The sequence below is a fragment of the Pleurodeles waltl genome, chromosome 1_2 (genome assembly GCF_031143425.1).
Source record: "Pleurodeles waltl isolate 20211129_DDA chromosome 1_2, aPleWal1.hap1.20221129, whole genome shotgun sequence".
Lineage (NCBI taxonomy): Eukaryota > Metazoa > Chordata > Amphibia > Caudata > Salamandridae > Pleurodeles > Pleurodeles waltl.
In genome coordinates this window covers 802064965-802090275 of record NC_090437.1, presented here as the reverse complement: position 1 = coordinate 802090275, position 25311 = coordinate 802064965, and the positions used below count along the sequence as shown (strand labels likewise).

Sequence of the window (25311 nt, the reverse complement as noted above, 5' to 3'; positions counted from 1 at the left end):
GTTTTTACATAGTTTCCCACACTCCCTGAGGAGGGCCCAGGAAAAGGAAGTTTGTTACACAGAAAATGGGCGTCTGCTTGTTGTGTGTCTTTTTACCTGTGGGCGGCATCAAGTGTAGCCACCAGCCATTGTCCAATTCTCCCCAAACCGCAATATAATCTTCAAACTTTGTTCCTGTATTTTCAGAGTTGTATCGCAATCATGCGGTTCCCCTTTAAACTAGCTTGTGCCTGTCTGGTCACATCCATGTACTCTAACAGCAACATGGTTTGTGCTGGGTCTTTTTGGCACAGGACATTGGCATATACAGTAAAGGTAGTAGTCCAAATGTAAATAGCGGCAGGCACTCTGTCTCCTTGCCAACTCTTGCTTCTCCACTTTTAATCCATCCTTACAGCGGGTATTTCAATGCAGTGAATTAGAATTGTCTACAAACTCTTTTGCCCATAACATCTCCTTTCTGGCTAACAAAGTGTTAAGCTAGTGGCTTTGCCAGTCCCATTTTTGAATTCTTAGAAACGTCCTCACTATGTATCATCACTTTAACCACTGAGCCAGAATCATCGGACACATTCTAAACTTCAGCATTCACTACAACGTCCTTCTCAACCTTTTCTGAAGCCTTAGCATTACATTCTTTCCTCTGCATTATTACATTGTCTGCAGATTGAGCTGCTAACACCTCTAACTGAGCACTTCCTTCCACTTAGGATGCTCATTAAACTCCCCACTGCCCAGTACACGCTCTTTCCAGGTCTATCAAAATATCAATGAACCAGCTGGCTTCTACTGCTCTCCCCTTTCCATTCACTTCCTCTTGACTTTTCGCTACACTCCTCAGTCCCTATGCCATTCTTCTTCTTCATTCTCTCCCTTCCACCATATTTTTCTTTTTAAACAGCATTCATCCCCTCCATGCACTTCTCTGCTCCACACATCTCAATTTCATCACTCTGTTCTAAACCACACTGTACCCCTGAAGGTAACTGCACTCCATATAAATAATTACTTTTGTCTGTGTTTGTCCCCCTGTATCATTCAGAGCCCTTGTGATTTTCCATTAGTCCTTGACGCCGCTTGTTCAATTTTGACTTCTATGCTGCTGTTTTTCTGCTTCCAACACTCCATGGGTGCTTTCTCTCACAGCCTTTCCTCATTCCTCAGGAACTGTGCTCACCATCTCCCAAGTACCAGTACACTCTGGGCCAACCACGGTCTTTTCTTTCCAAATCCTCATTGTATTCAATTAGTCTCCTTAGTTTCCAAGTGCAACCATTTCTGATGAAACTGGCTCCTCTGGTTATCAGTCTCGCCTCCTTTGCCTTTGGAACCACTCTCTGCACCACCAGGATATCTGAGGTGTTATTTCTTTTCATTACTCCAGTCTCTGTCAATCCCACCTCTGTTGCTTCCTCTCAGTGCAGGGTCTATTTTCCTCAATCACCTGCAGACCGCTTGCCTGGCCCTCCTTTGAGTAACTTTAACATTGGCTCTCTCACTCTCTATCACAAATGCGTTTGTCCACGACAATACTTCCAACCCTTCAATTTCCTCTTCACTCCTCACAATTCTTGTTCTTTGCATCATCTCTCTTTTCCACGCAATATTTTGCCTGTGCTGCCTTTTCCGGACCTCTTTAAGCTGGCAATCTCTCTATTCTACCCAGCAAGCTCCGCAATCTAATCCCCCTTTCATTCCATGTTTCTGTTGGGTTCATCAGGGGCTCCATCATTCCTTTGTTACTTTTCAGGTCTGTCAACATTAAGATCAAAAGTCTGAGTCTGTGGTATTGTGTTAGTAACCATTTTGTTTCTTTCTACCTCTTCACCCTGCCTCCAATTCTAATAACCTCAAAAGATAAACTACTCAACAACAACTTTTCTGTCTGTCTTCTGTCCTCCTGCTGGCTCACTGTCCCCACTTGGTGCATCCTGGTGTGGGTGTCTTTTTCTCCCACCTATTTTGTCTCCTACTATGCGGCCGATCTTCCAATGCAGCCGGAAAAGGTTGCTGGGACCCTTTGGCAGCTTGTGTGTTGCAAAAGGTTGACGGGAGCCCAGCTTTGCATTGTTTGATGTCACAGTGAGATCTACTTTCCCGTTTGGACGACTTGTTGTCCCACCTGTTCTTTTTTAAATTTTTCACAATAAAAATATTAACATCTCAATGAGAGGTTTGCATACATTTGAATGAAAGCTGTTTAAGGCAAATGCGCATATTTCACGTTAAGGCAAAGAAGCATATTCAAAATACTATTCATTTGATATTACGTAGTGCGTGCACTGTTTTCGAAGTTTTTATAATGTCCGTCCCCATTCTGAAATGTGCTGCTATAGTGTCTCGATTCCTTTCGTTGTTGTCTTTGCAATAGGCATGACCATTGTGTTTTGATGTTTCTCTTTTAGGCAAATGTTATGTCTTTTTATAACAGCTTGAGCTTTCAAACCCTTTTAAAACGTGCCCTCATAGAATAATTTTGTCTGCCTTGGTATTTCAGATTGTTTAGAATGGAAATGTTTGCAAATAGTTGAAGTTAATATTTGGAAAGAGTTAAAGTCAATATGAACATAGCTTTGGGCAACAATGCATATCTAAAGGCGCTACATCAAACGCTCAAAAAGGCAGCGAGAGTGATGCTTGCAGTAAGTATAACCACTGGCAATCGCCCGGGGTAGTATAATAACCCGTAGTTCTTTTCCCCACCAGGTCACCCCAGTCTTAGTTAAAGGCGCTGCAAGCAATGTCTAGAGTTCGTTAAGATTCCAGAAGTGTGACAAATAATGTTGTTTATTTCAATAGGAAAGGTACCTAAAGTTGCAATATTTAAGTGCTAAGTGTTGACATTATTAAACGTAAGGCTAATGGATACATCATACTCCGTATTAATAAAAAAAATCTTTCTTATCCGTAAAGTATAAAAGCCTACTTTAGAAACTGAATTAAAAATATAAAAACTGAGGAGTTTGAACCATATGTTATGAAAGAGAATATTCTTTTTCTTTGGTGAAATATGTGTATTCGGATAGTCTTTTGTGTTTATACATATGAACAGCGTTGTCACTAGGATAGCTAAACAACAGCATAGCGACTTGCTTCTTCAATGTAAATTTTATCTACATGCATTGCGTTTTTTGAGCTAATTCGTCCCTCCTGCTTTGCATCAGACTACTTTTCCACTTCCTTGTACTCACTTTCTCTGAAAACGTGCAGCGGACTACAGCACGTGTGATTTCTTTTTTGTATTGTTGGTTGATTTGATTTTTACTACGTGCGATGTCATTTGTTTGTTAGCAGCTCCATGCCGCACACTGGTGTTGTTACACTCCTCCACTTTCATCCAAAATGTCCCTAAAATACCGTGTGAGCAGCGTCATCTTAAACTTGTCTGTATAAACAAGGTTTTAACTATAATTCCCTAACTTCCATAAGTAAATATAATTTTCAAGTTATTTTATGTTATAAAATAAGAATTCGATTTGCTTTTATGCGGTTTTAATGAGGCTGCTATGTTCTTGATCACTTCTAACACGACCATGACTGGCACACAACGTTACAGCCAATCCACTAAAACAGTGGTTCCCAACCCGTGGTCCACGGACCCACAGGGGTGTGTGACACATTCTCAGGGGGTCCGCAGGCCTGAGCTGGCAGGAAGACACTCCTCCAGCTGGGGCCTCTCAGAAACACTGCGTGTTTTTCTATTCATTACTTTATTTATGCAGCAGTTTAAAAAGCACTGCAAATTCATCCACCAGCTTTCACTCAAAAAATAAAAGTGTCAAGATAACTCATGTGATTATTGTTCCTGCAGGAGATGGGGGTTTTGACTAGTGGCAGTTTTGACTCATCTAAGGTAGCGCAGAGGGTTAACATGCCTGCTGCAAAGAATGTATATCATGCAAAGAACAGTATTTTATGTGCATAGAACAGTGGGTTACTGCTTTTGTGACAGAGATTATTTTGTCACTGTGCATTTCATAAATTACAATCGTAATGTAGCACAGTGAGCTATGAACTGCGGTCAAAGAGCTGCATTCAACTTGGATGGAAGAAATTACAAAGTTATGTTTTTACCCAGCCTTTCATTATCCTAATGCTTGTAAAAAATGTTTGCTTGAATAGACATACATTCTTATTATTAAAGTCAACGTTAACCACTTTGTTATGTTCTGAATCCCAAGCTTGCATGTCTCCAAACCAAGCACTCTTTGAAAATGCCTACCAGTATAGATGACATGTGAATCCTACACTTTGTTGTCCACTGTAAAGCGCTCCAATACCCTACACTGGTATGAGAGGTGCTATAAAACAAATTAATTACATGTGACAGAGAGGTTATGGAGAGAAGAGAGGCCCTTATGGTTTTACTTCCTTTCCCCACCCCATTTATATGTGAAAAAGCTCCTCAGATCTTATGAACCTAAAAATAGAAACAAATGGCTTAGGAAATGTAGAATCTGACCTGAGGATTCTGCTTCCCTAAATAAAACCAAACATTGAAAAGTTAGTCATTGAGATACAGTGTCGACCTTCCCATTCATTTTTTTTAATTTTTGCATATTTTCAAAATAAAATAATTATATCTTTAGTAATTTGAGTATTTGTTTGGTGTGTTCTTGTTTGTGTATTTTTTTGTGAATTACTGTTTTAATTCTTGAAATTTAAATTGTACAAATTGCTTGGGGGTCCCCGGCTTCCAACAGTGATTCAGTGGGGTCCTCGGGAGTCAAAGGGTTGGGAACCACTGCACTAAAACGTCCACCTGCCGGTGATCGCTTTTTCCAAGGTTACGCCATGCTGTGCAAGAAATTGCACAGAGGCACTTACAATTAAAAACGAAACAAACAAAAGCCAAATTGAATAAGTCAGTCCTCTTGGAATCGACAATGTTTGTCTTTACTTGGGCACGGCTCACCTTTCTACTTCTTACTGCATTTATCATTTCTTTTCCCACCATTTCCCCCCACTGGCTGATCAGTTAAATGCTGGGTGTGCAACCCTATTAAGACAGGTCCATGTTGTGCACAATGTATACAACTGTTTTGCCTAGCTGGATGCTGATTCTCTGGAACAGATGCATTAAGACCACAAAGCCCCATACACATACCATACAAATGTATGTGCTAAATGTCCTGCCCAGTTCTTAGTCTTTCTTTACAAGTTATCAGGCCTCTAAATCTTCAATGGCAACTGTAAATCCAAGCTAGTACTGACCACTTACTAATAAAATTGCTTGTATTTTGAAAGCAACATAATGAGAAATGTAGGGGACGGACACGTGTCTATTTGTGTGCTGTGAATTGAAACAATTGCTAATTTTTATTTTAGCCAGTTTATACACATTGACATACATGTTTACTTGCATTAGCCCTGGCATCTTCTTCACAACAATTTCAGGCCACTCTGTCAATAAGTAATATCAATTGTATTACCTTGCTAAGTCCCTCTTGACTTCCAGCGGTGACACACACATCCATTTTTCCATTTTCAGGACTATAATTGAGAGTTGGTGGGTTATGGCAGCTTTTTTGTAAATCTGTTAACCAGGATAGCAATGCTGGATATCTTAAACAAAGATAAAATATATGAATATTCAGTTAATGTTTCTCAATTAAGATAACTGGGAGGAAGATACGTAAAGCAGGTACAAACTGATACTTGAGGAAATAACACAATGTGAACATGACATTTGTGTTGTTGGCAGGCGCCAATCAAATTTTGCTTAAATCTCTTGTACTACCCTGCTTTATCTACTTATGCATATCCCCATAAAGTATGGCTTTGCTAGATTAAATACATGTGGCCTTACAATTTACAGGTTTGATTTTGTTTTGTTTTTTTATATTCATTTATTTTTTCTCGGTGAGTGGTGGTTAGATTTAACCTTTTGTGTTTTTATGCAACTTACTCAAAATCAATCACATTATGAATAAGGTGTCATGGCAAACCTAATGCTCAGATTACTTACTAGTAACCTTCATTAATCAGCTGTTCCTTCTCATCCTAGTTTGTACTTTATAAAATGTGTCCATCCTACCCAACACTGATTTGAAGGCACCCAACAGCGATGGTCCCCCCCACTGCGTCATTGCCTCTCTAAATGGTCCCTTTAATATAATATGAGGCTACCTTTCCTGCTCAGGGGACATTGAGTGTGCTGCGTTACTGTCCTGCTCCTCATTTATGCTAAAGTGAGCGTGTTACCTCCTTCTGATACGATGTGCTCTACCCACAACTGCCCTAACAAGGGACTTCCATTAATTTATAGGCCAAAACACCATCAACATTTGAGCTCTGCGATTGAGGTAATTTGTGATAATCATGCCGTAATCATAGGGAATACAAATTAACCCACTATATAATCTGGGTCGGAATGGTAAACTAGGCATTCGGGCAGTGGCCAAGTGCCTGAGGCCCACTTGTGGGACAATAGTTTCTTGCCTATACAACAAAGGGTACACTGTTCCAAGAATGTCTGTCTATGTGGGCGAAAAAGTGTAGGTCATATCATAGGAGTGCCCTCAAGCGTCAAGTTCGACGCTAGGCATCATCATCGGGCTAACTCCTCGTCAGACTGGCACTGCAATATCTGACGGGCCACCACGCAAATGGTGGTGGCACTTAGACCGGAGATGGTGTAGCAGATCCAATGGAATCTGCAGTGTGTGCTGACGAAGAACGAAAAGGAGAGTAAAGAGTGTATTAAAATTGGCTCTGAACATCCAATGTCTCTATTTAATTGCTCTAGATGAGGGTCAGGCCAAGATTAAAAATAAATGCAAGAGTTCTGAAAGGGAATAATGTCCCCTATACTCCTAAAGAGAGGGGGGAAAGGAGGAGATGTACTCAATCCTAACACTGAGAGGTCGACATGTTTCGCGCCTGTGCGGTCTGGGATAGATCCAATGGCGCTTCTTCAGGACCATAAAGTGTAACTTCTCCTAAAAAAAACACCAAAATAAGTGCTAGAAGGTCACTTACAATACATGGACTTATTTGTCCCAGTCAGTCAACTATTAGGTCGCCCTGTAAAAGAACAGAAACAGAAATAAAAGAACACAAGGCATACATTGGTGTCTGTAGAAAAAATGTGAACCATAATCAACGTGGTGGCACAGAAATAATGGCATGGGATGGTAAGCCTTTTTATGTCATGTCTAATGTGCTTGACTGTTTTCTCTGAGTCATGATGCCAACCACGTTGATTATGGTTCACATTTTTTCTACAGACACCAATGTATGCCTTGTGTTCTTTTATTTCTGTTTCTGTTCTTTTACAGGGCGACCTAATAGTTGGCTGACTGGAACAAATAAGTCCATGTATTGTAAGTGACCTTCTAGCACTTATTTTTGTGCTTTTTTAGGAGAAGTTACACTTTATGGTCCTGAAGAAGCGCCATTGGATCTATCCTAGACCGCACAGGCGCGAAACATGTCGACCTCTCAGTGTTAGGATTGAGTACATCTCCTCCTTTCCCCCTCTCTTTAGGAGTATAGGGGACATTATTCCCTTTCAGAACTCCTGCATTTATTTTTAATCTTGGCCTGACCCTCATCTAGAGCAATTAAATAGAGACATTGGGTGTTCAGAGCCAATTTTAATACACTCTTTACTCTCCTTTTCGTTCTTCGTCAGCACACACTGCAGATTCCATTGGATCTGCTACACCATCTCCGGTCTAAGTGCCACCACCATTTGCGTGGTGGCCCGTCAGATATTGCAGTGCCGGTCTGACGAGGAGTTAGCCCGATGATGATGCCTAGCGTCGAACTTGACGCTTGAGGGCACTCCTATGATATGACCTACACTTTTTCGCCCTCATAGACGGACATTCTTGGAACAGTGTACCCTTTGTTGTATAGGTCTATATTTAGGGAGAACGTACACTGGACCATTAATCCTCCCAGTCCCTCTCCTTTTTTCAATAGTTTCTTGCTACATCGATGCCTGTTCAGAAGGATTTTGGGATGAGCTGAGTTGTCCGGCTTACCGCCCTCTCTGAAAGCCGGTAGGTGGGACAGACTCCTCCTGATCCACTGCATTGGGAGGGGGTGCTGGCATTGCCTCTACCTGTTCCATGCTGGGCCTGCCATTTAGTGTGTGGGGCCAGTTTGGCAGGCTAAGGCCACACAATGAGTGGAGACTGATTTGTGTGAGAGAAGTACAGAGAGGAAGCGGCAGCTCCTCCTCTAAGGCAGAGGAGCATCGCCCTTCTGCATTCAGTAAAAGGAAAAATAAAATGATAATAACACAATGTTATTATCATCTTATTTTTCATTTGGAGCCACCTTAGGGCGGGTGGGGCTGGGCTGGATGAGGGCTGGGGGAGGAGTAGTAGTGTACCGCAAGTGGGCGTCTCTTCGGCCGGCAGCGTTGAGCCGGCCAAACAGACATACACTTTGCATTTCTCCACCTGGATGTATTGCACAGTCAGGAGGAGAAAGTGCACAGGGTCCCACTCTCTGTGTGAGTGCCAAAGGAAGCCGCTCACACCAATCACAACGCTGCTGTCATGCTGGTGACAGCAGCATCATGATTGACTGAGCGGAATGTGGGAGCCTGTGTCATGCCGGGAAGAGGACGAGGATGGAGGAGAGATATACGCGTCTCCCAAAGGAGTAGGTGTTTTTTTTTTATTTATTTAAAAAAAAAAAAAAAAAAACACACCACAGTTCAGTGGCAGTCGCCACTGGGAAGTGGTGTCTCACTGGAGCGCAGATGTGAATAGCGATTATCACTCCTCACATCTCTGTAGGAGGCTAGCAGTGTTCTACAGCTGAGCTATCCCCTGCCTACCTCTATGAAGGGCATTGGGGTGGACAGAAGGTGGTCATGAGCAACCTGGGTGAGGAGGCTGTTTCACACCCTCACCTTCCCGTAGACTTTGTACTACCCTAATCCCTGTCCCACCAGGTTCTATGCATTTGCATGAGGCGTGGGCAGAGTTGTTTGTCCCAGCAACTCCCATGGACATTGGGACGCCCTGGAGGGAGAAGTCTACCAGTGATGGGGCGAAGAAAGGATAGACGACATGCTGAAGGGGAATATTTAGACGGGCAGAGGGGATGAGCTATTGAATAGATGGGGAAGAGAGAGCTATGAAAAGAGTAGGAGAGGTAAAGAAAGACAGAAACAGCAAAGATTAGACATAGAAAGTGCCGTGTGGCGAAATAGTACAGCTGTGGTTCAGGAGGGGTGAAAGAAAGTTACACAAGAGAGAGAAACAGAAGTGAGTGGAACAGAGATCGAAAGACTAAAGATAGTGAAAGAAAAGCATGAGAAGTATAGAGATAAAGGGTGTGTGAGATGCAGATAATTCTGTGTGCATGCATAAAAAAGGGAGAGTGAGAGATCAGAGAAAGATGAGGCAGGCCATGTGCCTCACTAGTGTTGCTTATTGGGGTTATGCAACTGTTAAGCATCAATTTTCTGTGATGCAAGCGCTGCAGCTGGGTCTAGACATGATCTGCCTACTTGTTTACCTTTAGTGTGTGTTTGTAGAGGATGGCCGACTGCTTTCATACAGCACCTCACTTTGTATTTTGTAAAGACCTATCTGGACAAGTGTCACTTTTAGCCAATTTAAAATAACTAAATATTCCTACCTTAGGAGGATAAAGGTTGTTTTTCCTGCCTGTCATAGGATATGTCAACAGCAGCTGCAACTCCCTAAGCCCTATGGCTGGAGTACATTACTAGTAACATCAGCCAGCATACCCTTGGCACTTTCATGGGGCAGTTCACAAGGCCTCTACACTCACTGCTTCTTATGTTCTATAGCACAGCCATGAGTCAAGCTAAGTGTACTCATTCCCTATCCCTAGGGGTGCACTAGGGCATTTATAGTACTCTCAGTATATTAAATGAGTAATGGCACATTTGAACAAGTGCCACTGGCTGCCACTTTAATGAGGTTTGTAATAAGACAGCAACAGCACTTCTAAACACATTGGTAATACTTCAATGAGGCAATACATATATTTCAAATAAGGTGTCGCGTAGGATCTCATTACCCTAATGAGACTACTGGATTTTGAGCTGCAGGATCACCTGCGGTGTGGAAGACGGAGTCTGACCCACTACAGGTGGCACTCACATGAAGTACGACCCCCCAGGGACCTTCTAGGAAGATTGTTAAGTGCTCTATGGACTCCATACAGGTGATTAAGCCAACTACGACCCGTACCTAAGACTCTGGCTGTTAAGGACTGTTAGAGGACGGTTCTGACCATCAGGACTGCCCTGATTTTTCGATTTTTGACCACCTGGTTTTTGACTGTTTACTGTGAGGAAGCCTCCTATGAGGTGACTCCCGCACAATAAACACATGGTAAAATGGACTGCACGTCTTTACCGCTGGTGTCGCCGTGCTAAGGAAAGGCTGCTGTGGCGCAGCAAGGCAGGAGGCCCCGGGCAAGTTACATGTGATCATGTGTGCGCATGGATGTGCACCCATGTGAGGGCTGTGAGAGGAGGATTCCTAGTGTGCGCAGCCCTAGAACTGCGCTTAGGTAGTCAAGGTGCAGGAGGAACTATGCAGAGTGGGTGGTGACCTGGAGTAGGTCTCATGAGAGGGGTGTATATATGTGAGGGAGAGTCAGTGTGCTTACTGTCTTTTCACTGTAGGGACACTCAGTTCAATGCCAATGTCAGGGTGCTTAAGGTATTTGCATTGGGGAATACTCCATTGAATGTCAATGGGAAAGGAGGGCCTAGGGTGCAACTCCAGTTCTCTGGGGTCCACCGAGACCAGAGTCACACCAAAGTACACTGTAACCTGTAAGAAAAGAGTGATGCAGTAGGTTACAGGAGCATAGTTGTACAACTTATGGGTCATCCATGGATGTCATATTTCTCTGCCTCAGCTCAGGATTAGGGCCAATTACTGCTCTGTCCAGTTGCTGGAGCAGGGCCTAGCATCAATCAGCCAGCTGTCATTCAGTGCCAGGAGCAGGCTGGAGAAGCCCTGCGAGGAATGTCAGGTAGGAGGGGCTGAGACTTTCAGAGCACATGTGGCAACTAACTCCTGGAGGATGCCATCTTGAGCTATCCCAGAAGACTGTGCAAGAAGGAGGGGAATGGGAGCAAGGAAGTGATGTGGCACATCTGGATAGGCCAGAGGTGCAGACCTGCTGGACACTTCCGCCCCCACTTAAAAGGTCCTGCACAGAGGAGAGCTCTCTCTCTTGGCTGTGCTTCACTGCTGGACACTGGGACTGCAGACGGGCGTCATGGACAACTGGAAGGAAGAACCTCCTGACTGCACTTGGGGCAGGGACTCTGCCCCTGAAGGATCCCAGGCCAGCGAGGCGAATGCCAGGGCCAGGCAAGCTGGCCCCCTTACCCCCCCAGAGGACTAGTTGGGGGAAGGACTGGGCTAGCGCAAGGAGAGCGCGCAGCCCAGAAGGAAAAGAGGAAACCCAGAGGAAAGATTGGCGCAGGAGTCAGTGGAACTGGCTCCCTGAAGATCTGGGACCCTTCCAGGCCAGGAGGCCTAAGGAGAGTACTCCTGGTGGCAAGGGCTTGTCACCAGGAGCGGAACGACGCAAGAATGAAGAAAATCGGCCCTTGGGGGCCCAAGATATCACAGGACAAAGAATGGTGACCTTTGTGAAAGCAGCTATGAAGCGAGTGGAGCTCCGCAGCTGCTTGAGACTGTGCCCCCCCCCCCCCAGGGTGGGCCAGGGCCTGGGGGCTGCCCAGGAGAAAGAGGAGCAAGGGGGGTGCCGTCGCACTCCCCCTCGCAGAAGAGAAAGGGACCCCGGACCCCATCCCGGGGCCCCGTGAAGCCTGGTCCCTTGGAGGTTTAAGAAGGGGGGGCGCCGTCGCGCACCCCCCTGCCGCTGTGGACAGGGGACCCCGGATCCCATCCCGGGGCCCCTGGCGGTCGAAGACAAGCCGGGGAGCGCTGTCGCGCTCCCCGTGAAGAAAGGGTGAATGGGGGAGCGCCGTCGCGCACCCCCCAGCAGAAGGGAAGTCGGGGAGCGCCGTCGCGCTCCCCGTGAAAATGGTCCCCTGGGGCCCCGGACCCCATCCCGGGGCCCCGAGAAGAGGCGGGAGTGGGGGTGCGCCGTCGCGCACCCCCAGCCGAAGAAAAGCCGGGGAGCGCCGTCGCGCTCCCCGTGAAAAAGGCCGGAGGGGCCCCGGGCCCCATCCCGGGGCCCCGCGCAGAAGAGGGCCTGGAGGAGCACCATCGCGGTCCCCCCTACGAAGGAGAGGGGCCCTGGACCCCATCCCGGGGCCCCGAGAACAGGAGGACTCCGGGGAGCGTCGTCGCGCTCCCCGTCTTGGAGAGGAGGGGCCCCGGACCCCATCCCGGGGCCCCGACGACGCCAGGGGGCAGGGGGAGTGCCGCTGCACTCCCCCCCACGCGGCCCGATGGCCGCCAGCATCCCGAGTCTGCCCGCTGGAGCGGGCAGACTCCAAATCAGCTGGCCGGCTCCCGCGGCAGCACCCGGAGGTGCTGGCCGTGCGGGGAGCCGGCGGGGCGGCCAGGGGTGGGCTCCCTGAGCCGCCCACCAACGAGGGATCCTTGTTTTGGTGTGGGGGGTGTCCGGGTGGGACCGGCACCCCCAAAAAGAAAGGAAAACAACCAGGGAAGAAAGGAAAAGGCATCGCGGCTCTCCCCAGCACATCGGGAGAGCCGCTCATCAATTATGCAGCCGCCCCAGCATGCTTTGCGGGGCAGGGGCTGCTTATTGAGCCCCTAAAACGGCTGTGGTGGTCCCAGTGAGATGGGGGCCAGAACTGTGAGACAGGGGGAGCTGCAGGAGCAGCGCAGCCTCCCCCCAACATCTGTTGGTGTCCCCACCCTAGGTAGGGTGGGACACCTGAGAGATAACCCCTCCAGGGTTAGAGGGATGTTTGAAGCACAAGCTTCAGTGAACTTTTGTTCCTGGTTGTGCAAGGGTGCCTACCATAGGTGTAGGTTGGTATGGCCCCATGTATTCTACTGTTATTTTATGGTTCAGTAAGAGTAATCCAAAAGCAATCTCAAAGTAATCAAAAGTAATCTAAAAGTAATCCTGATGGTTATAATGCTAGAATTTGGTCTCTTATGTTCCCTGATTATGCTAATTTGAATAATGATACTGATAGTCACATCTTGGCAGGATGAAAGTATTTATTCACAAATGTAGGTGCTATCATTGCACTGTGTTGTTGAATACTGTCAGAATGTTCAAATGTCGTAAGGGGGGCACTGGGATTGTTTTGCCATGTGGGTTGTTGGATTATATTCTCCCTTAAGGAGACCTGAACGATTACATACAGTTGGTCCAGAGTGATTTTATCACTTTGTATATATTTGTAGATTGTTGCATAGTAATGAGTAGTGTGTGTGAATAATAAATGTACTTTTACTTTATCAAAAGAAAAAGCACAGACTGGACATTCATTTATTAAGAGTCATGCTTGCGTGCTTGTGAATGGGGATTACTAGCCCACACCACCTCCCTTGAGTAAGCCTTGGACTGCTCTGCAACGCTACCCTATGAGAGTCAAGCGCTACAATGGGGTGTTTGGTTCCCAGTGGCGGTCTTGTGCGGACTCGTTACTTGTGCAGGCCACACAACTAATGACCCACCTTCCAACAAGGACTGCTTTAGATCACAGTTTAATCACTCCACAACACTATTTCCCTTGGGATGAAATGGAGACGAGTACCGGAGTTGGACCCTCAACGAAGTCATGGTGTCCCTGAATGCCCTTGAGGCGAAAGCAGGGCCCTGGTCCGAGTGGAAAGCCGCAACAGCATATGTACTGATAAAGACTCACAAATCTTTAATAACAGTCCGAGCATCAGCCAAGAGTTGTGGCCACACCCACAGAAATCTGGAGCAAGCGTCAACAGCGACCAGGATGTATTTGTATGCACTGTCCGGTGTTAGGGGACCGCAAAGGTCCAAGTACACACATTGTAAAGGTTTGTAGGAAATTAGGAGGGGTGTCTGCGGTAGGCGCTTAGCAGCGGAAACTTTAATTTGTTGGCAGATGTCACAACAAAGGACATACTGCTTGGCCTCTTTGTATAGGCCTGGCCACCAATAACGGGCTTGTAGCAATGATATTGTAGCCGCCACACCAGCATGGGCAGATGCTACCCCCTCATGCGCTGCTTTAATCAACTCTAGTCTTACATCTCTGTTGGGAATATCCTGAACCCCTACGCCTGGTATCTTAACTTCGGCATTTAGGCAGGCCCCCACTCGGTAGGAATATTTAGCAGGAAATGCTTTTGGATAGGGCGTACCATCAGCCGTAGCTTTCATGGCAGCCCATATGTCTTCATCCAGTTTTGCACTTAAGCGGGTTACTGCAGCAACAGTGGCCGTGGCTACTGCTGACTTTGCGGCTTCATCAGCCAGTGTATTCCCAGTAACGTGTATTCCAACGCGCTGGTGACCAAGTGTATGGACATTTGGTAGCTTTTCCTTCAGATCCACTACTTTCCCCCACAGAAGTCTGTGTTTAATGGTGTTGCCTTTAGAATCTCTGAACCCATTCGGGCGCCAGTAGTGCAGGTATTCATTGAAGGACTGGACACAAACAATCAGCGTGAGCTGTGTAGGATCCGTATGTTCCAGTGCAATCACCAGAGCCTTTAGATCTGCTAGCTGTGCTGTGCAATCTCCTGGGGTTTGCGTGTATGTATGCTGGGAACAAAATGTATTATCCTCCATGTAGCCGCTTACAACTGCGCAAGCAGCAGAGTATTGATGCTTTGTGCCAACTGCAAGTTGTGCAGAGCCATCGGTATACATGACCCTTTGATATTGTTCAATAGGCAGTGGGTTTGCTGGAACTGGGTATTCTAGTTCGTATTGCAAACATTCTTGAGTTTGTAATTTTGGGTCAAAGATGTAATCTACATCAGTGGCTGTCAAAGACATGGCCCATTGGATCCAACATGGATGAAATGCTTTAGCGTTAGGAACGCCGGCTTTTGTGACAGCCTCAAGGGCAGGAATGAGAGAAACAACAATAACGTGTGTGCCCTGTGCTAGAGGTCTTTCTTCAATGACAGCCAACTGAACAGCAGTGAGAATTTTCTCATTGGAAGCAAAGCGTTGTTCTGCTGCTGAGTACAAGTGTGATTTGTAAGCAATCGGGACGGTCTAACCCTCATTAAAGGTTACATAGGTGAAACCAAAGGCACCAGCAATTACTCTGATGACCAGGTGTGTTTTATTGCATCTTGTGTGTAGATGTGCTGCAAACAGGTCTCTGAGAATGCGTGTGTTTTCGACTGTCCAAAATGTACTTGAAAAGTCAGGACGTATTAAGTCATATAAGGGCTTTATGCATGACACAATCTGGAATGTAACTTCTGCCAAAATGTAGGAAACCCAATAGAGATTGGAGCTTTTTTTATCGTATTTGGAGGTTGTAATTGTGCAAATTTTTCTAAGAATTGTGGCGCTAGCTATTTCCTTCACTCAATAACTCATATCCCAGAAACAGGACACTGAGGAAGGCTATTTTAGTTTTTTTGAAGTTGAGTTTGTAGCAAAATTCAGCAAATCCCACAACAATGCGGGCTACCTGTTTTAAATGCTGTAGCAATTCATCATCTGTAATATAGATATCTACATAGGACAATGCTTCTGGGTCAATGTCGTGCAAAATTGCAGTCACACGAGCTGCAAACAGTCCTGGACTGTTCTTGTACCCCTGGGGTAAACAACAGATTTATTTTCTGAGAGCCCAGTGCGCTGAAACTTGTTAAGTCTCTACTCTCGGGCGCTATGTTCTGGCAGAAAAAACCATTGGAAATGTACAGTGTTGTTTTGTATTTGTTGCGCACTATGCTGTTCATCAGTGTTGAACTAAGCGAGTTTGGTATAGTATATGTCCGTGTATGACTGTTTAGGTGTCTGAAGTCTAAGACTATTCTGTATGAATGGTCCGGTTTAGCTACTGGGAATAAAGGATTATTCATTGGGGAGACACAGGGCTTAATTACGCCCTGGTACTCTAGTTGTGTGAGGATTTCCCTCACGGGTCCTTTTGCATCATGTTTTGTTGGATACTGAGGTTGAGGTTGGGATTGATTTTTAATAGGAATTACATGGTAGGGGGATTCTTTATCCCATCCTACATGGTTGCGATATAACGCGGGTGCCTGCGCCAATGCCCAATCGATTTCTCCGGAACAAGGGGCGAGAAGGAAGATTTAATAATACCCATATGAGCAGGGACGGACAAATTCAAGTGGCCAATCTTGTACGGCCAACAAGATATCATATATATTTACCACGCAATCCCAAAAGATTGCGTCTATTGTGTGTTCAATGTCTCCTTCTAAATGTAGCGTTACTTTATACACCCTGTCAGGCACGAAGACTCGCATGTCCGCAGTTTCTACTTCTAGAAAGTCATCAGTTGCTTTCATCTGCAGATGCTCGAGAAGACTCTGGCAAACTATTGTGACCTCTGCCGTGCTGTCTAGCAGCGCTAGGGCCCACTTCCTGTTCTTCAAGAGGACCCCCTTCTTGAGCGGCATGTGGTACTGCAACTGCTGCCACCTTTTTCTTTTTGAATTGGGGTTTTTGTTGAGGAGGTTTCTCTTCCTTTTTAACAGAAACTTCTGATGAGCGTTGAGATTCCAGTCTCGGTTTCATGTACTCTGTTCTTCGCTCTAATCGACCACCTCTCTCACTGCATTTTTCCGATGAGTCCTGAAAGGAATGCGATTGGCATGTATCAGTATATTAATATCTATCAGGCGTTTTTATATTATCTCTATTTCGGAGATTGTTTCTATTCTGTGGGGTCTCCGTACGCGGAGATTCTCCCCTTTCTTTTTTAGGAGTTTGTTGTTTTTTATCCCAGCGTTTCTTGTTACCCTCAGGAGCTTGCTTGGAAAAATCTTTGTTTGATTTGCCCGGAACTGTGGTTCAGTTGGTCTGGCTGCTAGACTATCTCGACCAATACTAGAATAGGTCTCTGCGATAATCTTTGGCAACTCGCGTTCTTGATCCTGTTGAGGAAAATCCCAGAGCCGCATGCACACTGCTAGTGCGACCGCTCCCCCTTTAAGGTTGCCCTTTAATTGCAACCCCAAGTCTAGGGCCGGAGCAGCCCCATATTTATCTTAAATTTGTTTCAACACTTCCGGCATGTTGGCAAGTGTCGGAGTACCGTGTGCGGTAGTATAAAGCGCGGCAAACATCTTGCCCCATATATTACAGTTATCCACTGTGGGGACCATCCTAAATGGCAGGCACATCGTTAGAATTCTATGTATATCCTGAGGTCCCGTATGGGGAAATACTGCTTCCAGCAGATATTATTTATTTTTTTAGCTTGCCAAAACAGAATTTCTTCTCTTTTGGCTTGTACTTTACCCATAATTGAATGTACAGTTGCAGGATTAAAATACCTGATGTTACTGCATGTGGTTAAGCTGGAGCAGCACGTGCTGGGTTTGTATTCAATGTTTGCATTACAAACTGTACTAATTGTCTATATATTGCTGTCAGTTCAGTATGTAAGCGATGGACTTCAGCTACTGCTAAGTTTGCTACGGCAGGGTGAGGTGTATAAGGGGCCAAAAAAGGCCAGGTAGGACCATCATTACTTAGAGGACCTACCCTAACTGGTAAAATTGTGTGGGAAAGGGCGCCATCAAGCCAATTATTATGTTCTTGATAAGATAAAGGTGTTTCTAAATATGCATATGCTCTGTATTGTCCAGGTACGTTCGCAAATGTATAGTGATGAAATGTGATTGTGTTCCCATCAGCTGCTGGAAATGTGACCCAAGAACAGAAAAGTTCTGTTCTATAAGCTGGATGGGCGTCCACCACAAATGTGACTGGATCCCCATGGGCCATTAGGCAATTTGCCAGTAAATGTGCAGTTAGGGGTTGTCTCATATTGACTGCAATTGCTATCTGTTGCAGATTTGCCATAGTAGATGGTAAATTTATTCAGAGAAGGCCCGCCAAATAGGTATTTTCCTTTTAGAGTTCAAGTTTGAACAACCTCCAGCATCAGATAGGGTGTTCTACTTAGCTGAGAAGGAAATCCTCCATACCACGGATGTCTCCATATTTAGTACTGAGGTGTTTTTGTATATATGACACAGAGATATTCAGGAGGACCCGAAAATTAGAGCCTGACCAAACGCTGGTGGCACCGTGTCATGTAGGCTCTCATTATCCTAATGAGACTACTGGATTTTGAGCTGCAGGATCGCCTGCGGTGTGGGAGACTGAGTCTGACCCACTACAGGTGACACATGTAGCTCCAATGTGGGTTTTGCTCCGGCTAACTAGCAGTGCTTCATCTCTAACCAAGGGCAGGGGTGATTGGGCAGCCGAGTGCATGACATAACTGGTTTCTCAGGGAAGCCGTAGTCACTCAGGTCTCCTCCATTTCTCAGTTACATTAGTCCCACATACACAATGACAATCAGAGGTAGTATATGTTTCATATATGTTTCAATAATTCTTTAATGAAGTGACTGCATCTTAGATAGCAAAGCATGGGCTGCAATAACCAGGATGATACAGCATGACAAGATTAAAATCGTGACCAGGAGAGTAAAGCATAGAAATAATGCTACCATATTATCACTACAGTCAATAGACTAATTCCTACCTAGGTTAAAATAGAGCACAGCGTGTTAAGCTCTAAATCTGCCCTTCAGGTTCCCCTGGAAAGACATCATCCCCCATAACTGAGCAAAGGCCTGAAGTCTACATAAGCAGCTGTAGCGAAGCATTCAGCAATCAGCATACAGTCGTGGTTCTCTGTCTGGAATCTCCCCTAATGTATAAGGGACAGGGAAGTGTTTTTATAATAAAACAGCTGATATCCTGAGAAAATATCCCTACCTAAGTGTTTTCTATGAATGTCAGGGACAAAACTTTATACCACGTTCACTGGCAACCTATCTTACTGCAGTCTTGGAAGAAGCACAGAGTGAGCAAGAATATCTTGTTTGAGAACAGAGTGCTGGCCAATGCATAAACAGTTAGATTGCAGGAAATAAAACAAGACCGTAAAAGTGGCTACTGTAACAATAATAAAGCAAAGCCGGATAAAATATATCTAGGTTAAAGTGCACAGCGGCAGGCCTAGTATGCTAAAAATAACGTGCATGGAGCTATAACTAAAATGGCTACACCCCAAAGGTTCTTTAAAATATTGTATACATTTCTTCGCCTGTCCAGTGGTATGTGACATTCACGCTTATGGTTCAGCACCTTCCTCACTCCCCTCCTATGGCGGGGCACCTTCCTCACTCTCCACCCTATGACTGGACACCTATCTCATTCCCCTCCCTGCGGCTGGGAACCTTCATCACTCACGTCCCTATGGCTGGGCATCCTCCTCACTCTCCTCCCTTTGGCTGGGCACCTTCCTCACTCCCCTCCTATGGCTGGGCACCTTCCTCACTCCCCTCCTATGGCTGGGCACCTTCCTCACTCTGCAGCCTGCCAAAGCAAGAAAACAGTTAGAGATGTTTTAAGAAATCTGCATTGTGGATTTTTGCAAAGGCCCACACCTCCCAAGGTTCTCCTGATAAAACAAGCTCTTTTTTGCACCTTTCACTCATTATAACAAGCTCTCTCTCTTTATGTCTGCCTCTAACTGCATCTCTATTCCTATCCCTGTCTTACCACCTTCCTCTCTGCCTCTCTTTCTCCTCCCACCCATCACTTGCTCTTGCATCTCTCACTATCTGCTACCATCTTTCTTTACCGAGCTTTGCTTTTTGTCTACCTCTCGCTCACACTTTACCTCACCCTCCTCTATTTACCTCTGTCTATAGCTAACCCTTCTCTTTGTAATTCACTTTTTGCTACCTCTTCTCTTTCTACCTATCATGTTTTGCCTCATTCACTAAAACCCATCTAAAATTCTACCACTAACTCAGACTACTCCCGTCACTTTTTTATTACTCTCTACCTCTATTTCTCTGCCTCACCCATCTTTCATTTTCAGTTATCTTCCCTTGCACTTCTAGCTCAACCCTTTTCTTTCCCTCTCTCTCCACTGATAGCTAGACTTTATGTAACTACCCCAAGCTCTATTTCAGCCCTTTCTACCACATCATTTCTGTCCACCACACCTCTGTGTTCCAAATACACCTGGATCCCACCTGTCTCTACCTCCCTGTTCACTACTATGGGGGTATTTTTGACTCTGGCGGTCCTTTGACCGCCAAGGTAAATGTGGCAGTCCCATCGCCAACAGGCTAACGGTAAAGACTGCCAAATTATGAGCGTGGCGGGTTGGCCTCTGCCAACCCGCCACATCTCCAGTCATACCGCCATGGAGGTCAGAACTGCTGAGCTGGAGATGATCCACTGGCGGTATTAGGAGCCGGGTTTCCTCCATCCATGGTTTCCGCCGCAGTAGCACCACCAAGAAAACCATGGCAGAAAGGCTACCGGTGACAGGGAATTTCTTCCCTGTCACCGGTACACGGCACCCCCCCCCCCCCAGCAAGCACTAAACCCCCCCCCACTACCCACCACAGTCACAGTGCCCCCCTCTCCCACCCCTCCTTACAGTCACAGCACCCCCTCCCCACATACATGAATGCATTCACAACACCCATAAACACATTCATGCACGCACAACTCCATGCATACATGCACTCACAACTCCATGCATACATGCACTCACAACTCCATGCATACATGCACTCACAACTCCATGCATACATGCACTCACAACTCCATGCATACATGCACTCACAACTCCATGCATACTCACAACTCCATGCATACTCACAACTCCATGCATACATGCACTCACAACTCCATGCATACACGCACTCACAACTCCATGCATACACACGTTCATGCACTCACAACTCCATGCATACACGCGTTCATGCACTCACTTCATGCACACACACTGACATACAGACATGCACTCACTTCTACATACAGACACGCATACAACCACATTCATGCACACACGCAGACAACACACACTCATACAAGCACAGACAACACCCCCACCCTCTCAACCACCTCCCCTGTCGGATGATCACCTTACCTAGTCCAGGGAGAAGGTCATCCGGCAGGGAATGGGAAGGGGTGCTTCAACCGCTGGGAGTGCCGTGCCAGCAGGACACGGCCAGGCCATATTATGGCCCATAATATGGTGAGCAGTGTCCTACTGGCAGAGCGGTGCAGGAACTGCCAGGGCGCCTCCGCCAGCCAGCACAACTACTGCTGTATTTCCTCCCAAAGTGTGGTGGAAATCCGGAAGTACCGATGATATGGCAGGTGGGAGACTGCCAGCACTGGCGGTCTGCTGGGCGCCTGTGGCATTGGTGGTCATCATAGAAGATCGCCAAAGTCATAATGAGGGCCTATGTGTCTACCTCCACATATCTGCCTTATTACCTTGTCTCTACCTCATCTCTTTCTCAGCAGCCGGCACTCCCATCCATGTTACTACACTGTCTTTCTCCTCCACATATTTTAGACCTCTCTCTCTCTCTCTCTCAACCTCATCTATTTCATCTATTTCTTTACCTCACCACTCTATCTCTATGCCTCACCTCTCTCTACCTTTTTCACCCATCTCTCTCTACTTTACATCTCATACACTACCTCATCTTTCTCCCCACACATTTCTCCCTCTAATGTTGTGAGACCCTTTAGTGCCTGAGTTGGTTACCTCTGCTTTAGCTTAGTTTTATATGTTCGTAATTTATTCCATTTAGTACGGCTGCTTTTCCCGATGATTTTTACGTATTTTTATCAGCTTGCTTTTATTCTAGGAAAGCGAGGAACAAGCTGCTTAGCCTTTGCACAACATATAATCAGTACTTTCTGTTCAAGGCTAAGGAACGTGGTACATGATATGCTAGTATGTGTTGCCCATTCAAGAGGCAGCTTCTACCACCTAGACACAGCACTGCACCAGAACAGTACTTCCAGTGCAGTATGGTTCATTATATAAACGGGACACTGACCCAGAGGGGAGAGAGGGCTTTACAGGCTATCTTGGGATACATGCTGTGTGATATGCACCTTGAGTGGCACTGATCTACTAGCCTCCTGAGAGGATTTCAATCTACACACCAGGCTGATTCCTGACACTATCTTCAGGTATGAGGCTGGGGATAATCCCTTAGATCGGGCCAAGAAGAAGGGTACACCCGCTATGCTCTCAGCATTGACATAAATTTAGGCAGAAACTTCTAGAACCACATACATGATGGTCCGATTGTTTATGTTCTTTAACCACATTTGTAATGCCGATTATTTTGTTTTGTTTCATCTGCTTAGTTATCACACCTCATTCTCTATATGCCAGATTGTCAATGTTTCAGTAAGTGTATTGAAAATTTATCTTGCATCTTTGCGTCTCGCCTTGGCAAGCATAAACAACAATACGGAAGGGATAGGATCAGTTTCCACAGCTTCCCTGGGGAGTCAGAGTCTCATGATTAGGTTGCCATAATCACCTTTTACCCTAGTGGGTTGGGGGTTCAAGTGAGGCACTGTGAGCTAGCCAGGAGTTAGTCCGACAGTTACTAACTAGAATGGGAGGAACTAGTTGACAAGACACTGATTTATACTTAAAATATTTTATTTGCATGACAAATATTTAGCCCCATCTGCAAAAAGAAATAGTTTTATCAGTACTTGTTCAAGCTTTATTTTTGATGCTAGTTGGCTGGCACAGGGAGGGCAGCTCCAGCTTTTGGCTGTTTTTGCATGCCTCCACTTTTGAAAGGATAACCTATAATTTAGTGTTGTTTAATATGATGAGGGCTCACATTAACTGAAAATGGATTACAAAAAAATCACAGTTCTACTGAACAGCTACCACAAAATAGGCCCTGCCTGGGCCCTCAAAAACCCTTAAGATGGCACTGAAAATAAGACTCCCCTGGAGGGGGGGGCTGGGGCGAGTGTGTCTCCAGCCTCTCCCCTCGCTTCTTTCTCATCCAGCCAGCACACCGGGGTTACTGTAGGGAATGGAAAAGATAATTAAAGATTTCCTTCCTGCCTCCTGATTTCTCTCCCTACTTTTGTCAGACAGGAAAAATAAAAGCATCTGGTTTCTACAGTGCCAACTACTAGCAGGATCTAATCAAAAGGCTGCAGCAGGAGGGCTAAGTAAAGAGCCTTGCTGGTCGATAGGAGAATCTGCTGCAACAGATGGAGTTTTATAACACTTCTTCAACCACTTATGTCCAGTCATCTCCTGCCTATGAGGAAGGAATCCTGGCATGAACCCAGACCTTCAGGGGCCCACTCAAGTTCCTGAGGCCCACGCAGAAGGCAGGCCACAACTCACTCATCCAAAACTACTCAAGCTCATTTACCCCTTTGTTTTCTGTAACTCTGCCAAGCCAGGAGAACCAAATGGCACCAAATCCAGAGGACAATCAATTTCACCTTTCAATATCCACTCCCATCCCTAGAGGACTGACCAATGCAGGCTATCCTAAGCCCTCCAATCTTGGCTTTGGGACAGATTTCTATTATAGTCAGATCAGGACATGGTTGGTTAAGAGAGGGTGTCTCACTTTGTTATACATGTCATTTAGACTGCAAGTATGTGTTCATCTTTCAAAGATACAGTGTTTCTTGCCTTGGCCAATATAACTGCCCCCAATAAGATTGAAATCTTAATTTACCACACATATTTTCAAAATAATCCAGAAATGTTTCATAAAACACCACGATCCGCAAATGTGGGCCATTATTTTTGTGGTGCCCGGGTTGCTTTTTGATCCCCAATCCAACCCTCTATTTAGTCCCCACTTTAATGTATAAGAGTGCCATTCTGATATCTGTTTGTACTTTTTTTTGTTTGTTTTAACCGAACACCAAGTGCTTCTCTATTTCATACTGTGTTAACAAGAACTTAATTATGTTTTGTCTTACAGTGGATATACATCCTGCTGAAATATTTATATTTACAGAGAATTTCATTTAAGTACCTCCCCTCGTTTATGCCTCTCCTGTATCTCTGTCAGGTGCCTTGAACAGAGGCTCTACTCTTTGTACACCCAGGGTGAATATCCAACCTCGGCCATGATCAAGGACGAAGACCTCCAAACGAAAGGGTGAGTTGTAATAAATGAGGCAAGAAATTAACCCAAGCATCACATTTTACTCCAGTTCTTACATACTAACCCTAGATCTCTCCTCTAATAACCAGATTCATGTCTTCCAATCAAGGTTACGTACTCTAGAAAAACTGTACACTATCTCATGTGTTGCCAACTTCATCAGCTGAGCTCATCACCTCATCATCCTCACAGTGCCTGATCAGACACATTCAACAGTGTGGATTATCATATTTAACTATCCGTGCTTAACTTTATATACTTCTCCAGCCTAACATACAGATGGTTCCCCTTGTATCTCACTGACCATTCTTGTTAAGTCACCTGAATTCCAAGCCTCAGTTCTAATTTACTTACAGTTGGTGGCCCAGGATTCAATATTAGCTCTTCATCCTTATCTCTCTACCTCTCATGCCATGGTAAAAACATCTATTATTTCTTTCTATACCATCTTCACACAATAAGAGGACACTCAAATCTTTTTTTCAGATAGAACTTACCCATGGCCCCTCTGGTAATACAATTTAAATTGCCTTACTGTTGTTTGCTACCGGATGGCTCCACGTTCCCTCCTGTTAAATTTATCAAAGAAGGACATTTTAAATTAACCTTCTTTATCTGCACCTACCTCGCTGCCTAACGATTTAATTTCCACTTGTTTTTTTTCTTTTAACCAATTTTATTTAATTAAATAGACACACACAGGTGCACATCAGGTACAAACGCGTATAGTGCGCAACACTGTACCAACTGTTCCCGAAATGGTCTGGGTATTTGAGTTATCAAATGTTATACAGCAGGAGGCACAGGTTCTAAACAGCATTCAGGTGGCTAAAACATTAAACAACTTTAACTGTCAGGTTATACCAGCCACGATGAATCATATTAAGAGTGACATGGTATGGTATGCGCCGGCCCATATTGAGATATCTTGTGTATTTTATGTAGCCCTATCTGATGGTATGGAGGCAAAATGACATGTATATACAACTTAATTTCGAGACTTCTAAAGGCATTCATAAGGGTTAAATGAGCTAAACAATCATACTATTTGTCAAATGCACATTTGAGGCTAGGGCTATTCTGAGAGTGCCTGCAATTAATGTAAGAGGGTGTCCCATTCCAGTGCAATAGAGACCCTGCTCAGGCCCAGGGCTTCTTCCCGTCATAGGGCTACTGATTCGGCCTTACACTAGCTAAGGGTAGCTGTGTGCCGGAATTTCAATCCCTGGAAGTCTAGTGTCCTTCC

At 45.3% G+C, this 25311-nt stretch overlaps 1 protein-coding gene across 1 annotated transcript in view; it reads right to left on the bottom strand.

Moving 5' to 3' along the window:
* AADAT (aminoadipate aminotransferase) overlaps positions 1-25311 on the bottom strand; it is a 378880-nt gene that overhangs the window by 273276 nt on the left and 80293 nt on the right. Inside the window, exon 4 of the mRNA XM_069244307.1 lies at positions 5433-5565. Within this exon, the coding sequence (XP_069100408.1) occupies positions 5433-5565 (133 nt within the window). The remainder of the gene's footprint in view (positions 1-5432; positions 5566-25311) is intronic.